The following is a 16007-nucleotide window of genomic DNA, read 5'->3' as shown; positions in this document are numbered from 1 at the left end:
AACGGAACTTTATGATCCAACTTTCCTATCAGCATTGATGGCTGAGTTTTAAAATGCAGAGATAAGACTCACCCTTAAGTTACTTATAATAGTGGAGTAGCAATCATTGCTCTTTTTTTCTCTTTCTAAAAACCCATTGGTTTAAACAGTTTTCCTTCGCCTGTAGCCTTAATTTTTTCTTCTCACCGAAGTGCCTCCAAGTTGTTGAACTACAATGATCCCAAATTTACTTTCCCCTGGCTTTCTCTTTCTAGGGATCTTATGGATCGCAACTTTGTGATTACTTCAAACTAACCATATATCCTTAATATTTGATACAGATGCTTTGAGAACAACCTCTCTTATGGGGCCAGTCACAACTCATTAGTTGAAGACAAGCAAAACTAGATTTAACTTGTGGAAAATCAATAATTAATTACATTGCCATCTTCACAAAAGCAAGATATTATTACCACATCATAAATGCTTAACAAAGAGTTGAAAGCCTGAAATACATAATTCTTAACATAAAAGTTTATATACATATATACACATGCACTGCTTTAGCAGTTAAGGGTTTTCAAACAGCTTGAAGAAACTTAGATATCTATTCTTCTGCTATTTAGGGTATTTTTCTTAGAGCATTCGAAATAAACCTTAGTGTAGGGTACATATATTAACACATTCAAACATGCAAGATTGAAACTATTTAGCTTTTATTTTACTTTCATTTTGGACCTCCAGAAAAACAAGTTGATTTGTGGCCCGTGCCCACCAAAGATGAGGGAAACTTTCTTGAACCACCATTTGTCTCAAGGTTTTCCTCCCCCATCAGATTAAAAGAGTCTTCAGGTTCTCCAAGTCCTACCAAAAAAAGAGAGATCCTGAAGCTCATCGGTGTTCTAGACCCCAGGTTATTTTTCATCACTCATTCTAGACTGTGCAACCCCTGCAAAGGAATCTCCAAGTTTCTAAATTCCTCTTTAAATGGATCTATTATCATGGCCTTATTTGGGGAAACTTTTGCATTATTCAAGTCTTTGCTATATTTTGACTACTTTCCGTTTGTTTAAAAGGGAAGAAAAATAATTTGGAGACTTTAAATGTTTAATCAGCCCAAATGACCCAAGAAGGATGCAGGAAACTATAAGGCAGGCAGAGGCAATATCTATTTGACATCAAGTAATGATGCTCAGTATTCTCAGCTATCACTGCACATTGGCTTTATCCAGAGAGTTTTTCAAAAATGCTGATACCTGGGCCCCATCAAATATTCTTATTGAATTTGTTTGGGGTGAAGCTCAGGCAAAGACACACTTTAAAACTCCCAGGCAATGCTAACGTGCAGCCAGCATTGGGAGCCTGTGTTTGAAGTAGAAAGGGTGGACTGAAGAGACCTATAGACTGTGGTAAAGCAGCAGATCTATGGGACAAAGACCAGGCAGGAGCTGTGGAACCTGACAGGCTGGCTGTGAAGTCCGGATGTCCCTCTCACTAGCTCTGTGACTTTGGGGAAGTCAAACTTCTGAAACAACAGTTTTTTAACTTTAAAGGGAAGGTGATTAATACCTACCTCACAGAAGAGTTGTGAAGTTTAAACGAGAAAAAGTATGTGAAGCAGTTAGCTTGGTATCCATCGCATGACAAGGACTTCCATAAATGTTAGTTGCCTCCATCACAGCTGTATGTCCCCAGCACCTAGCACAAATGCCTGGCACATAGTAGGCACTCCAATCATTGTTGAAATAATGAATCGGTATTATTAAAATTCACACGTACTGAGTCCTTCCTGATTTGGGAAAGGATTCTTAGGAAACAAACTGCCTGTCTCCTAACTTCTCTGTAGTTTTGGTTCATTTACTGCCGAGAGAAATGCCGGATGTACGCCAAGTGCTTGCAGGAACACACTATGGTTCCCAGTTCTTGACAGGATTCAATACTGAAACTCTGAGAGAAAGCGCAAATGGGTCGGGCTAAGATCGTTCCCTACATTTGCCTGATCACAGAAATCGGAGTTCTTCCCCGTGATTCTGACCATCAAGCACATTTGGGAAACAAAGATTTAGAGATACGCATCAAAATAAGGCTTGATGTCTGAAAACAGAGTGGCAAGGAACTCAATTCTACTAGGGAACAGACACACAGAACAGCCTTTTGAAACACAGATGGAGCAAATACAAGTGCTTCCAAGCCTTATCAAGTGCCATGTAACTGAGGCCTTCTTCATCTCACAGAACAAGGGGGCAAAGATTAAGCAGTGGTTGACTTACAATACCTGGAAGCTTCTATGTGAGCTCTTAGAGCCCTATGGATAGCCAAATAGCAAAGGAAAAGCAGTATGGAATTTCACAGCACACCGCAAAATTCCTGTGGCTTTCTTCTGTTCGGATGTAAATATGTATCTCTGTCTCAATATATAAATTCTTTTAGAAGGCAGCATAATTCAATGAAGAACCAGTGGATGTAAAGGCAGATTTGGGTTGTGTTTCGGCCACAGAGACAAGTCACCTCGCCTTGTTAATTTGCAATTTCACCTACCCTGCCTGGGTCAGTATTGTTGTGAGAGTTAAACAAAATACAATGCTTTTCACGAATGTAAAAAGTATGTCAAGAAGTTATTGTGTAGAACTGTTGGTGATGTATCCAAGAAACCTTTAATACTTTTCCTGTGTCCTAAAACAAAGCACCCCTGTTACCAAGGGCAGCTAGCTGAGTGATACAAAGTGTTCACTTTGCAAGTTCAACACTATCGAAACAGTGAAACGTTGTGTCCTCATTTGGATATTTGCAGTCTTCTGATTCCAACAGCATTCACCCCCTGGTACACTGTGTGTCCACTATTGCCTTAAAGTCCTAGTAACAGATAAAGGCTTTTTGTTTTCTTATACCAGCCATCGGGGGCAGTCTTACCTTGCCATAGAAATAATCCTATCAACAAAATCTTTATCACAGTATGACGCTTTCCTGGGCTGTTAAGAAATGCCTATGGGTGAATCACTCAACTGTGAATGAAACTTAACTCCCTTTTATCACTCTTTGGGAATTTTTCCAGGTTACGGGATCACAGAGGACTGGTTATAACAACAGATCTAAAGAAAAGATACCTCACTTCATCATCCCAAATGAAGTCTTCCGCCATCATATACTGGACAAAACTCTGATGGATTATAGGAGGGAGAGTCACAGACTGTCTATTACAGAGTGTTCTCCACCTGCACCATCGGGACAAAGTATGTCCTGAGGATGGCAGACAGAGAATTCCAGAAGTTAAAAACAGGTTCTCAGCAGCTTCTCAGGCATATCTGGCTAAAGCCCAGCTAGTATTAGGGATCTTGTTGGTCATTGCTATTATGTCTCATGAGTCTCCAACATTTTATATATTATACAATCCTAAGAAATATGAAAGGACTAGCATGGAGAGAGCCCATACCAGGCTAGGAGGGAGTTGATTGTGGCATTTTTATAAGCAGACCATTGGAAACAATATAAATATCCATCAGTAGGGAGCTGGCTAAATATACTAATATATCCGTAGTATGGAATATATACAGCAGTTTAAAAATGAGTTAAATCTGTATGTACTATTATAGACTGTTCCCAAAGATCCATTTTTTTCACTACGAAAGGCAAGTTTTAAAGCGTTATGTGTAGAATGATGTCATTTGTTAAAAACACACACCTTTTCGCTCTTGTTCGTTGACCCCACAAAAAAATTTATATAATACTGGTTTTATTCCTTCAGCTCCAAGCACTTGCACTAGTATTTGAACATTTTAAACTTGTTTATCCGACCAAACTATTATCCTTTACCATTTTCAGTACAGAAGGGAAACACTAGTATCTGTAACACTAAATATAACTTTGACTTTAAATATATAAACAGATTCAGGCTCCCTTCTTAAAATTTGGGGTTTTTTAAATTAGTTTCAGGTGTACAAAACAACACAGTGATTAGATATTTATATATCTCAGAAAGTGATAGTCCCAATACGTCTCTCGCCCATCTGACACTGTATGTAGTCATTAAAACATTCTTGACTGTATTCCCTATGGCTGTACTTTATATCCCATGACGGGTTTTTTTTTTAATTATAGTTGACATTCAATATTATTTTATATTAGTTTCAGGTGTACAGTGTAATGGTTATACATTTATATAATTTACGAAGTGATCCCCCCCCCAGTCGTTATTAGATGGGAGGGGGGTTGGGGGCTGCGTGAGAAAGATGAAGGATGAAGAAGCACAAATTGGTAGTTACAAAATAGTCACAGGATGTGACATACAATATGGGGAATACAGTCAATAATATTGTAAAAACTATGTATCGTGTCAGATGGGTACTAAAATTTGGTTGGCTTTTAATTCCTTGAAGTCATCTACCTTTTATTATATTTTTCTTCGAGGTCTCTCCAAATAATTTGGGATGAAACTCAGCAAATCAGCCAGGAAGCCCTCATTCCCCCACCATCAAGGGTTCACACGGCTCCCAACTCCACCGCTGGTCAGAGTAATTATCCACTCAGAGCCAGACGTCTTTTAACAGAGATGGTCAATATGTGCACAATAATTCCACCTCTTTACAACCCATTTTTCCTGACCGTTGTAGACTCAAGTAGATTGCCTTTACTTCTCCTCTCTAGAGTCATCTGTTGAGACAAACATCACAAATAAAGCTGACTTTTTATGGTGAGCCATCTTACTGTTGTTCTCAGTATGTTCTGTCAACTTGCATTGTCCGTCCTCATCCCTCATCCAACGACACCCCTGCACATCCTTCAAGACCAAGCACAAATGACAAACTTTCCACTTGGCCTACACTGATCTCCATGACTAAAACTGCTCAACCCTGCTTCACGTTTCCACCAGGTTTCCACATCTTAGGTAGCATTTACCACTCTCTGCCTTAGGTGTGTGGGCCTCTCACTGACCATTGCTGGGGATTTAACCAACCTGTTGGGTCCCTTTTCCTCATCATCCTTTGAGGGTCTCTCACAGATCAAAAAGGCAAACCTTCACAGGTATCAGAAGCCTTTTCCTGGTGATTTAAATTGCTGTTATCTGTTTTCCCCACTAGAGAGTATGTGATACAACCTTTGTGGATATCAGATGAACATTTGATTCATCTTTGGGCTTCCCATTGTACATAACAGCATATTTGAATGTGCTTAATTAAGTAAATGTTTCTATAACACAATTAAGATTATCTTCTCCTTTATCATATTTTTAAGCAGTCACAGAATATAGAAATACATGTAGAGGTATGGAAACATATATATATATATGTGTGTGTGTGTGTGTGTGTATATATATATATATATGAAATCTAGAAGTTGGAAAAACATTTCATCTGCTGTCCTCCATCTCCCTTCCCAATTCTCTCTCTCATTTCCCAATGTCTCCTCTAATGAATTCTCTAATCTTACTGTTTCCACCTGTGTCCCACACCCCACAAACTGTAATTCTGATGGTCACCAATGACCTGGTCCCAAACACAAGGACTTTTCTTAATCCTTGCTAAATTCTGTAGACATCAACAAAAATAGTACTAACATTGACGATTAGCCTATTTTTCTTTCCATTTTGAATAATGAAACTTTGTGCTATCATAGACCTCTCCCTGTTCTGCAGGATTCTCTTCCTCCTTTCATTACCTGGGTGTGGACGCTCACCCAGGCTTCTTCCCTCCTTATATTCAATAAATTATAGGACTTGACTCTGTCCCAAGGGGTAGGTGTCATGCTAGGGAACATGCAATCCTACTACAGTATAAAATGCAATGGTTACAGCAGTATTTCAGGTACACTTGGGAGCATAGTAAGTGGCAGACCCTGGCCCCTATTCTCTCTTTCTACCCTCTCCATTAGAAATCTCATCATCTTTCCAACCTTTTTCAGTGTAATACAGATGGTTCAGGGATCAATAACTATAGTCCTGACCCCTATATGACTGTTTCGCCTGTTGATGTACAGCTTCAGTTGATACCCTGCACTCCTAAAAGTCAACAAGAAGGAAAATAAAAGAACTAGCATGTGCTGAGTGCTTATAACGAGCCAGATGCTACTCTGTGAACTTTATCTGGGTTTTTTTTGTTGTTGTTTTTAGCTCATTAGTCCTCAAGAAAATCCTATGAACTAGGCACTTGCAGATGAGAAAGTGAAACAGAAGAGTTTAAGTTGTTAGTGATCATACAAGTTATTAAGTGGCAGAAGGAGATTAGGAATGCAGGCGTCTGGGTCATCAGCGAGAGCCCTTAACCACTACTATGTGCCCCCCAAGCCCATTGTACATTAGCTTTTACATAGAATTTAGTTGATTAAATTACTTGATGGTTTTTGAAGCCCAAAGGAGGAGGGACCACTAAAATTTTTAAAGATATCTGATTCAGCAAAGCTTGCGATAGTAAGGCAGTGAGCATACCAGTAAGAGCTTGGTTTTCAGAATCAGAATTCCTGGGTTCAAATGCTACTTCAACCTATTTAATGCCCATGTGGACCTGGGTAATTTAGTTGGCTTCCCTATTCCTCACTTTCCTAAGCCTTAAGGAGGGAATAACAGGATAAATGCCGCCTAGGGTACTGTGATGATAAAATGAAACACTAACTGTAAAGTATTCGAAACATTTCCCAATATGTAAGTGTTAGTTCTCCTTCTTCTTCTTCTTCTTATAATATCCTGAATCATAGAGGACAATAAAAAGGTACGTAATGAAAAATTTTGGACAATAGCATCCACATTGTGAACTGTAAATACCATCTCCCATTAAAAGTAACCAACACTCCTTAGAGAGATGGCTGATTCCTGGCATGGACAGGAAATGCACAAGCTGATCCTGGCACATGGCATTCATTATTCCTGAAACCAAGGAAGTTATCAAAAACCTCACAGTTCATAAAAAATGGAGATAGGAGCCACCTGGAAGGGGTTCTAACTGGTCAAAGATGGAACAACGTGAATATAAAAAAAAATGATGCCAAGGATTGAAACATAGCATGTATCCTATAGACAGCATAATGATGTTAGTTCCTAATTCATAATGATACTCTCAAAACAACCACCACTACTACCATCACCACTCTTAGTCACCTAATAAAAGTTGATAAGGTACCAACTTATTATTCTGAAAATTTGCAAATAAAGGCAAATGCTCAAGCATTTGTCATGTACTTGCTGGTAATAAGGAAAATGTCTCTTTATAGAAAAATCATAGCTAGAAAATGAAGAGGAAAGATTGGAAAATAACCCTTTGGCAACCCCAATGAAATAACAGCTTTAGGTAATAATCTTTAGGGGATACATCAATAGGTGAAAGGCTGATGGACGACTTTATGATCCGTGGATTGGGAAGAAAATTCCTGGACTCACTGATCAATCTTAACACCACTAACAGTAAACAATCTGATAAAATGTCCCTTTGAAAACAACACCATAGAAATACATACCACCACCCACACTGTCCTTTTGCCAAAAAAAAATTAAACCTGATTCTGAGTCTATATATCTAAATATTATTTTACAAGAAACATGAGCAGTAAAGGAAATCATTTTAAAACAAAATAAACATATAATCAGCCAAAAAAAAGAATGTGAGAAACTCTATAGGTAAAGTGACCCAATTTATTCAATAAATAAATGGCATGAAAACTAAGAGAAGGGGCTGTTGTAGATTCAAAGAGACCTAAGACCTATGTCAACAAAAAGGCAGTTACAGACTTTGGATCCTGATTTGAAAAAAATACTTTAAAAAAATACAGAGGATGCCAAAAAAAATGTATACCCACTTTAAGAAAGGAAAACAAAAAACTGTATTAAAATTGTAATACTCAATAAACACCGACAACAAAAGATGAATACAATTCATGTGTATACATTTTTTTGGCACCCCCGGTATATTTGATACAATCAGAAAATATTTTTTAAAAATAATTATAATGGGTGAGGCAATGGTACATGGTTATCTTTCTAAAATGTTATCTTCTAGAGAAGCAAAATGATGTGTTTACAGATTAAATGATGTGCTAAGATTTGCTTTACAATACTCTGGGCAAATGAGAAAACCACCGGAGTCTTTCACTTCCAGGAAAACAGAGGAGATGGAGCGGGACCAGGAGAAAAATGGCTGTAGCTATGAAAAGGTAGCATGAGGGGTGCTTGTGTAACAGACTATTGCTCTGTGTCTTGACTGAATCACTGTCAACATCCGGTTTTGATACATTATACTATAATACTGGAGGGTATTTCCACAAGGGAAAAATTTGGAAAGAGTACATGGCATCTCTCTGTATTACTTCTTCCAACTGCATGTCAATTTCATAATAATAATAATAATAATAATAATAATAATAATAATAATAATAAAGAAAAGGAAATTATAGGGGCCGGCCCGGGGCTCAGGCGGTTAGAGCTCCATGCTCCTAACTCCGAAGGCTGCCAGTTCGATTCCCACATGGGCCAGTGGGCTCTCAACCACAAGGTTGCCAGTTCAACTCCTCGACTCCTGCAAGGGATGGTGGGCTGTGCCCCCTGAAACTAAGACTGAAAGGACAACGACTTGACTTGGAAAAAAGGCCTGGAAGTACACACTGTTCCCCAATAAAGTCCTGTTCCCCTTACCCAATAAAAATCTAAAAAAAAAAAAAAGAAAGAAATTATAGTGTGGCACGGGATAAATGAAATAACAGCGACAGAAAAGGTTATGGTTATAGAAGAAGTCATTATAATCTCTCTCTCTTCAGTTGCTTAACAATTTCCATAATGAAAAGGTTTTTCAAGTTTAGAACAGTTAAACTTACAACTCCCCTGCAAAGTGGTATCACGTTCCGATTTCCCTCACTGGTCTATATCGAGTCTTCTAAAATCCCACACCATGAGGTCATCCTACACATTCTTGCTAGTTGTTTCCTTCTAAAATAAACAATTTTACTCTATCACTCCTTTATTTAAGAAGATAAAGTTCACATGTATGAAAAACTCCCTAGTCAGGCCTGAGCAACCCCATGCTTCTCTCACACAACCCTACATAAACTTTCCACGGCAGCCAACCTAGTCTCCAGTCCCATGAATATAACTTTGGACCCAGTACCCTTGCTTGTGCCATTTTCCTGTCTGCTATCTCCTCTCTTCTTCATTGATCAAAATCCCACCCATCTTGAAGAGGCAAAATAAAAGCTACCTCCTTCATGAAGCTCTCCGTGATTTTTTCTTAAGATAACTACACGGTATTCAGAGCAAGGATCATGTATGACTTCGCAACGTCCAGTAGCCTTCCTGATACCACCGAGGTTTTCATTAAAAACGTGTTGATTTAACTGAACATTTAATATAAAACTCACGGAAAGATTATTGAATTTTAGGGGGAAAGCACACAAAGAAGTAAAAATGTTAAAGAGATTTTAAAATAACAATACATTGGATATCAGTACACTTGAATTTCCGACGTTGTCCTAAAGTTGCTATGTCATCTTGCCTTAGGCAACTCATTTAACATCTCTTGGCATTTGGCTCTAAAATATAAAACGAAAGGATGAGACTCCCCATTTTTTAATGTGTAGATACTGTACTTGCCTTTGGAAAAGATTTCCCAAGAGCTTCCATGGATTTTAACTTGGAAAGATTAGTCCCAAATGTTACTCATCAACAGAGGCTAAACTTTATATAAACACACAAAGCAAAACAGTGTTCTCAATCCAACAGTTTTTAAATAAAAGTGAATCAAGGCAAGTAAATTGCATGGTGATTTTGGAGACCACATGAAGGAGGGCTGCCATATCTTTTAAAGATATTACATTCAATAAGACGTCCTCGGATACCATCCTAGGGGAGGAACCGTCCTCTCCCTGTAGCATTAAAAGTCTGCCATCGCAGAACGTGGAGCAAACTAAGATGTACAGTACAAAGCGGACATGTTTCTATCGCAGATTATGACCTTGTTGAGAAACCACCAAGGTTTCCCAGAATATGGTAGCAGAGACCCTCTAGAACAGAACATACTGTGAGAATTAAACACAGACCGAGATGAGGTGTTACGAGGATGCATTCTATTTGGCCTTAACAAAAGAACATTGCTCCCTAAGCAGGCCTTGTGTAGTTAGGAAGGTCGTGACCCATAGTGTGCTGTTCAGGTTGGAAGTCGTGATAATCTCAACCCGACAAGGAAGCCGCACAGCTTGCCCTCACGTTCACTCCCTGGGGGTGCCCAGGCTGGAACTGAAGAGAGGTGGAAAAGAAGCAGCTGTGCCCAGCACTAGTACTTAAGAAACTCAGGAGAGCACCCAAGCCCATGAACGGGGAGGAAACAATCCTGCTGTAAAACTCTCTTTAGAAGAGGAGGCTGGTTCCATGAGAGAGCCCAACGCAGTCAAGTGATGGGCTAACAGGATGAACTGGGGAAGGTAAGCGTGGGACCACGGGGATGAGTGAGCGGAGACTGTAGGAACCCAAAGACTGGTCAGGGGGAGAAAAGCGAGAAGCAGCAGTTACTTGTTCTCGGCACGTGCCCAGCAGCACCAGGGTCCCAGCAGTTACCTGAGGTTTCTTCACCTTAATGATCCAGGTGGGCGGGACAATAACAGCAGCATGAGCCCCCAGGGAGCACGGTTCTTCAATGTGATGTAGCATGAAGCAGGTCACCTTATTGTGAAACTGAAGAGAAAAACAGGCCAATGAACAATTCTGTGCAAAGGGCGGTACTGCGGCGAGAAGGGATAAGTTACACGTGCACACACTCATGCGCGCGCGCACACACACACACACACACACACACACACACACACACAGGACATACGCTCTCGTCACTGCCCAACCAGCCCCAGGAGCTTAGAGACCAGATTTCCAATTCATTCCACTTTAGGAACTGATGACAAGAAACCAACGTTGTAGGATAAGGTCAGCTAAAACTTTATAACCTTTTAACAGGATATTTACCTAGAGTCCTAGAGGGTCCTATTAATTCTAACTTTGCACATAACTTTGTTTCACTTGACTTGCGCGTATCACAGAGTTGGTTGATTTGGGATAAGGTTTAAAAGGAAATGACACTGAGCAGAAAAGGCAGTGTATACCATCCACCTCTCCTTTTTCTACCCAGAGATGTAAATCCTTCCCAGGTAGTCTCCCAGCTTAAGGGACCCAGGAAAGAAGCAGGATGCCTCTTCTAGAGAGTTGTAAGCCCATGAGGTAACAAAGAACTAAGAGGTTGCTTTGGCTGAGTTTGTTGAAGGCTGCTAAAAACTGCAGTGGTCCTATTACATTTGGCAAGTCGAAAGTGCTTTTCGTTTTTGAAAGAAAGGAAGTAAATGTAGACTAATGGTCATAACAATAGCTCTGTATTAGGGGCGTAACTCTATACTGCAGGGGACTGAGTGACCTCAGGCCAGTCACGTTTTCCATCATCTTCTGTGAGCCTGTAAAGTGATAATGATATGTGGGAACATTTGTTTTCTAATACACATAAAAATCCACATTACACAATAATTACCAGCCTTACCGTTTTAATCATAGTGATTTTTAAAAAATGTAACATCACTTTCTACTTGGATTGTATTTAATGTGACCACATAATTTATCATCTTAAGTGGAACAATTTTAAGAGCGAAAGGGAATACTGTTAATAATTATGTTGGAACAAAAGATGTAAATTAGGACTGTCTCAGGAAAACTGGCAGGTATGGGTACTCCAATTAGATCACATCAGGGAGGTTTGGCCTTCATGTTTGCATGTCTTCAAGATCTGACACGATCTAGTGGCTAATCACTCAATCAGTTAATTAAGAAATACAATTTCATTAAGTAACTAATAATTCCCCCCAGCCACCAGTTATTTGTGATCTGCAAACAATTTGATACACCAGAGAAATGTTATTTGAATACCTTCGTTACAAAGGGATTTTCTCGTGGGACGTTCACAGTGGGGGGATATGTGACAGTGTAAGGACAGGGAATCTATGGGTAATCGCTCTACTTTCTACTGAGTTTTGTTGTGAACCCAAAACTGTTCTGAAAAATAAAGTTTATTAATTTAAAAACAAAATGTTAATATATTTTTAAATAAATCTTTAAAAAAAAAAGATCCATTAACGAATGTTAAAATCAGCAGGCAAATGTTTGAGGACAAATACAATGTCCGCATAATCGCAAAATGTCTCCTGCAAATACGTCTCAATTGGAAAGGGAAACCTAGTAACTTCATGATGAAGAGACAAGTCCCACTCAATCAAGTGATCAAGGCCTACAATCACCAGCAATAAAACATCAACATTAGGTTCCCCCCGATAAGTTTGTAATAAGGATACCGCCTCGCATCTATAGTCTCTTGCCTAAAATGAGTATTTTCAATCTAATCACAAGAAAACCTCAGGCAAACTCAATGTGGGAACCAGTCTACCAAACAACTGGTCAGTACTCATTACAAGTGTCAAGGCCACGAACGACAAGGAAAGAATGAGGAAATGTCAAAAACTGGAGGCCACCAAGGAGACGCCATCCCATGTATTGTGGGATGTTTGACTAGATCCTGGAACAGAAAAGGAGCATAAAGGAAAACTGGTGAACGTTTTAAAACTCTGTAGCTTAGTTAAATAGTAACGTACCGATATTAATTTCCTGGTTTTATTCAGTGTACTCTGGTTATGTAAGCTGCCACATTAGCGGAAGCTAGGGGAAGCAGGGTGGAAGGGTATACATTTAATGCTCTGTCCTACTTTTGCGACTTTTCTGTGAATTTAAAATTCGTTCAAACTAAATTTTTTGAAAAAGTGATTTTCTCTTAGGAGTTCAAATAAACCCCCAAATACATGGCCACTGCTTTTCTAAAATGGGAGGGATCTCAGAGACCGCCAAATTCAGCTCTCTCAGTTTATACCTGAGAAATCTCCAATATAGAGCGACTGAGAGGTATGTCCAAACACTACTTTTAAGTGGTGAGTCAGGACCTGAACCCAAGAAACCCGGCTCCCGAAACAGTTGATTCTCTTTTTTTCCCGCTGAAAAAAGTGCCCATAGAAGGCACTTATTTGTTTGTTTGACATTATATATCCTAGAAAGGATTACCTGTAATGTTAAAAATATATCACCACTATAATTTGTCTTAAAACGTTTTCTATGTTTAGACCTTGCAAAATCACCTTCTATGCATGGGACCCTGGGAAACAAAGATGTCTGGAACTGACCAAAGCTCGACCACAAGGTTGAGTGAAAGCTGTCATTGTAGTGATTCAATTGGACTACAGATTCATGTAAAGAGAGCAGTTGCATTCACTGGAAAGTGGGATTGAGATCCCAATTAGTCGACCCCAGATAAACCATCCAACCACAGCCTGGTAGCTATGGGGCGGGAACAGAGGCTGACTATCTGAGTCCACTGCCACCAATGCTGTTCCATAGGTGGGGTCTCCCTATATCAGGAAAACCAGCAGCATAGATATTCTTGGGACACCTGGATCCTGAATCTGCTTCTTCCTCTCCAGGTGGATATTGCCTTGATGGTATAGTTTCATTCGAGGGCCTTATATTTGTGAATATGTCTTTGAGCAGAAGCACAGAGATTATCTGTGTAACAATTAACTCAAAGGAGATGGACATGCCAAGAATAAAAAATGTGGCAGGATGGTGACACAGTAAGCACTGAGCTTTCCCGACCAACGCGTCCCTACCTAGTGACATTGCATTCTCCTGACCTGTGGGGGCTTAGGGAAATTATGCTAGTGAGATAATTAGGTTGGGCCTTATGGAATTGCCAAAATTCAAAAAGTTTTGACCCACAAAAATGTCAATTTCATGTGTTTCAACTAAATGCATCCGCTCCTGCCCCATAGTTAAACCTGATGTGTGCACAGGGCTGAAGTTTTCCTTCAAACCCTTAACCTAGCTGAAACTAGTTTCTTTCTTTTCAGGTTGGCTATGCAATGAAGGGACTATATATCCCAAATACACAGTCATTCAAAGAGTAGGTGAATTGAGAAATGAGAGCAGGACTCCACAAACTTTTCCTATAAAAGCCCAGATAGTAAATATTTCAGTCTTACAGGACCATACTGTCTCTGTTGCAACTATTCAACTCTGTCATTGTAGTATTACAGTAGCTACAGACAATACATAATTGGATGAGTGTGGCTGTGTTCCAATAAAACTTTATTTACAAAAACAGGCAGCAGTCAGAGTTGACCTATGGGCCATAGTTTGCCCACCCACGAGTTAGAGTAGGCATTGTCTGGTTAAAGAAAGCATAGGTACATAGGCAAACAAGTAAGAAAATGAACCACGTTGGGACAGAGGAATTAAAAAAATAAAAATAAAGGATAGGTAAAAGAAAGGAAATAGGGAAATTACTATTGGATAATAATGAACCTATACGTTCAAATGTAAGGAAAAGTTACATTTCAATGAGCATACAGACAACTATAACAAGATCCAAATTTAAAGAATATAAGACCACTCTTGTCCTAACATAGTCCCCTAAGAAAAGGTACCCACATTCAAAAACGAAAGAACCAAGATGCCTGGACACCTGTTAGAAGAATGATCTAATGCTGCAACTTCCTACCCTATGAGGAGTTGTCAACAAGCTAGCATAGTTGCAAAAAAATAAGAATACGAAATACGGTCTAGGAGTAAGAAGTCCTCGATTCTAGACCCAGGGTTAGAACCTAGGGAGAATTTTCTGGTCTCAGATCCCAGGCTTCAATGTGTATAAATGAAGGAGTTAATTTATCTCTATAGCTTCTCCCCACTCATAGATGCTATAATTCTACAGTTGTCATCTTTTTCTTCCTCCAACAATCCTATGTCAGGTAAATAATACATGTACCGGGATAACTTTCCACTTACAGAAAGGAACTCAAGCAATGACATACTCTATTCTGATAGAAGATGTGCCCAGTTTGTTTTATTTCAGCCCCAAACTTACCGCCTGCTTGCACCAGGAACAGCTGATAGCCACAATCTCTTTACTATGGAAGGAGAATTTCTGCTGGAAGCCCTGGGATGTTAGGACAAGAGAGACAGAATTTAAAAACACTTCAATCACAGCATGCTTTGTCCTGAAATCCAATGAAGTGAATAGAGCCAGAACTGTCCCCACCACACAGGGTAACTGGGACTCCAAATGCCACATTCAGCATTTACATTCGCCACCTTCTGCCACACAAGTGTCCTACGTCTGAATCATCTGGAGTGTGACAAAGGAGGCACGAGTGTCTGCTGTACTACTAACTACTCAAAGTCAGCCACAGAAACATCTGGGTTGTTTTCCCCCAAATAAATGTGGTTCTGACACGTTGTTATTATAAGCAAAAGAAAAGCCATTATTGGTTCACGTGGTTCTTTATAACAATGGGCATCCAACTCAGAGGTTCTAGACAACTTTAACAGGTGAGAACCCACGGAGAGGTAAATTACACGTCAAAGGGTTAAGATCTAGAAGTCGGGGTCTGGGAGAAGCCCAAGAGAGCAGCAGGAAACTCAAACTCTTTCATCGTCCCCCTTGGGATGTTGGGACTCAATTTTATTCTCCCCCAGTAAGCAGCAACGAGATTAATGGAATGGCAAACACAATCCTCTTAAATGAACAAACAGAATTACTTTCCCATCAAGCACAGGAGAGGGGCTTTTTGGCGGCTGCTGTCCCCAAGTAACTACCCGAGAGAGGGATGTGGTAATGCTCCAAGAACTTTTTTTAGCCTTCCCAAAGCTCATCCACTCTTTCTGCCTGTGAAATCTAAACCCAAACAAACTAATGTAGAGCAATGACAACATTTAAAAAAAAAAGAAAAAAAAAATACAGGGTTTTTGTAAAGTGATCAAAAAAAAAATGTGATGGGCAGTAAAGCTCTTAAGGCTGAAGACGTCTTGCTTAATGGATACGGATGATTTTAAGTTGAAAAAAAATCAATGTACATGAGAAGAAGTCCCATTCTAAACGATAGGCCTCACCACTAGTAAATCCACTTGGCATTCAGGAATAGCTGACCTACATTGTTGGTTATTTTCCGTGTACATGTATGAGCTCTCCAGTGGAATTACAGCTTCTTGAGAG

General features: G+C 39.6%; 1 protein-coding gene across 2 annotated transcripts in view; it reads right to left on the bottom strand.

Annotated features, from left to right (window-relative positions):
* Positions 1 to 16007, bottom strand: part of DGKI (diacylglycerol kinase iota) — a 382485-nt gene that overhangs the window by 197278 nt on the left and 169200 nt on the right. For both annotated transcript variants that reach the window (XM_033099050.1, XM_033099049.1), the window contains exons 7-8: positions 14880 to 14951; positions 10502 to 10618 (exon numbers count right to left, since the gene is read on the bottom strand). In XM_033099050.1, the coding sequence (XP_032954941.1) occupies positions 10502 to 10618; positions 14880 to 14951 (189 nt within the window). The remainder of the gene's footprint in view (positions 1 to 10501; positions 10619 to 14879; positions 14952 to 16007) is intronic.

The sequence above is a fragment of the Rhinolophus ferrumequinum genome, chromosome 26, assembly GCF_004115265.2.
Source record: "Rhinolophus ferrumequinum isolate MPI-CBG mRhiFer1 chromosome 26, mRhiFer1_v1.p, whole genome shotgun sequence".
Lineage (NCBI taxonomy): Eukaryota > Metazoa > Chordata > Mammalia > Chiroptera > Rhinolophidae > Rhinolophus > Rhinolophus ferrumequinum.
The sequence above is the reverse complement of the archived record's forward strand: the minus strand, read 5'-3'. Positions and strand labels throughout refer to the sequence as shown.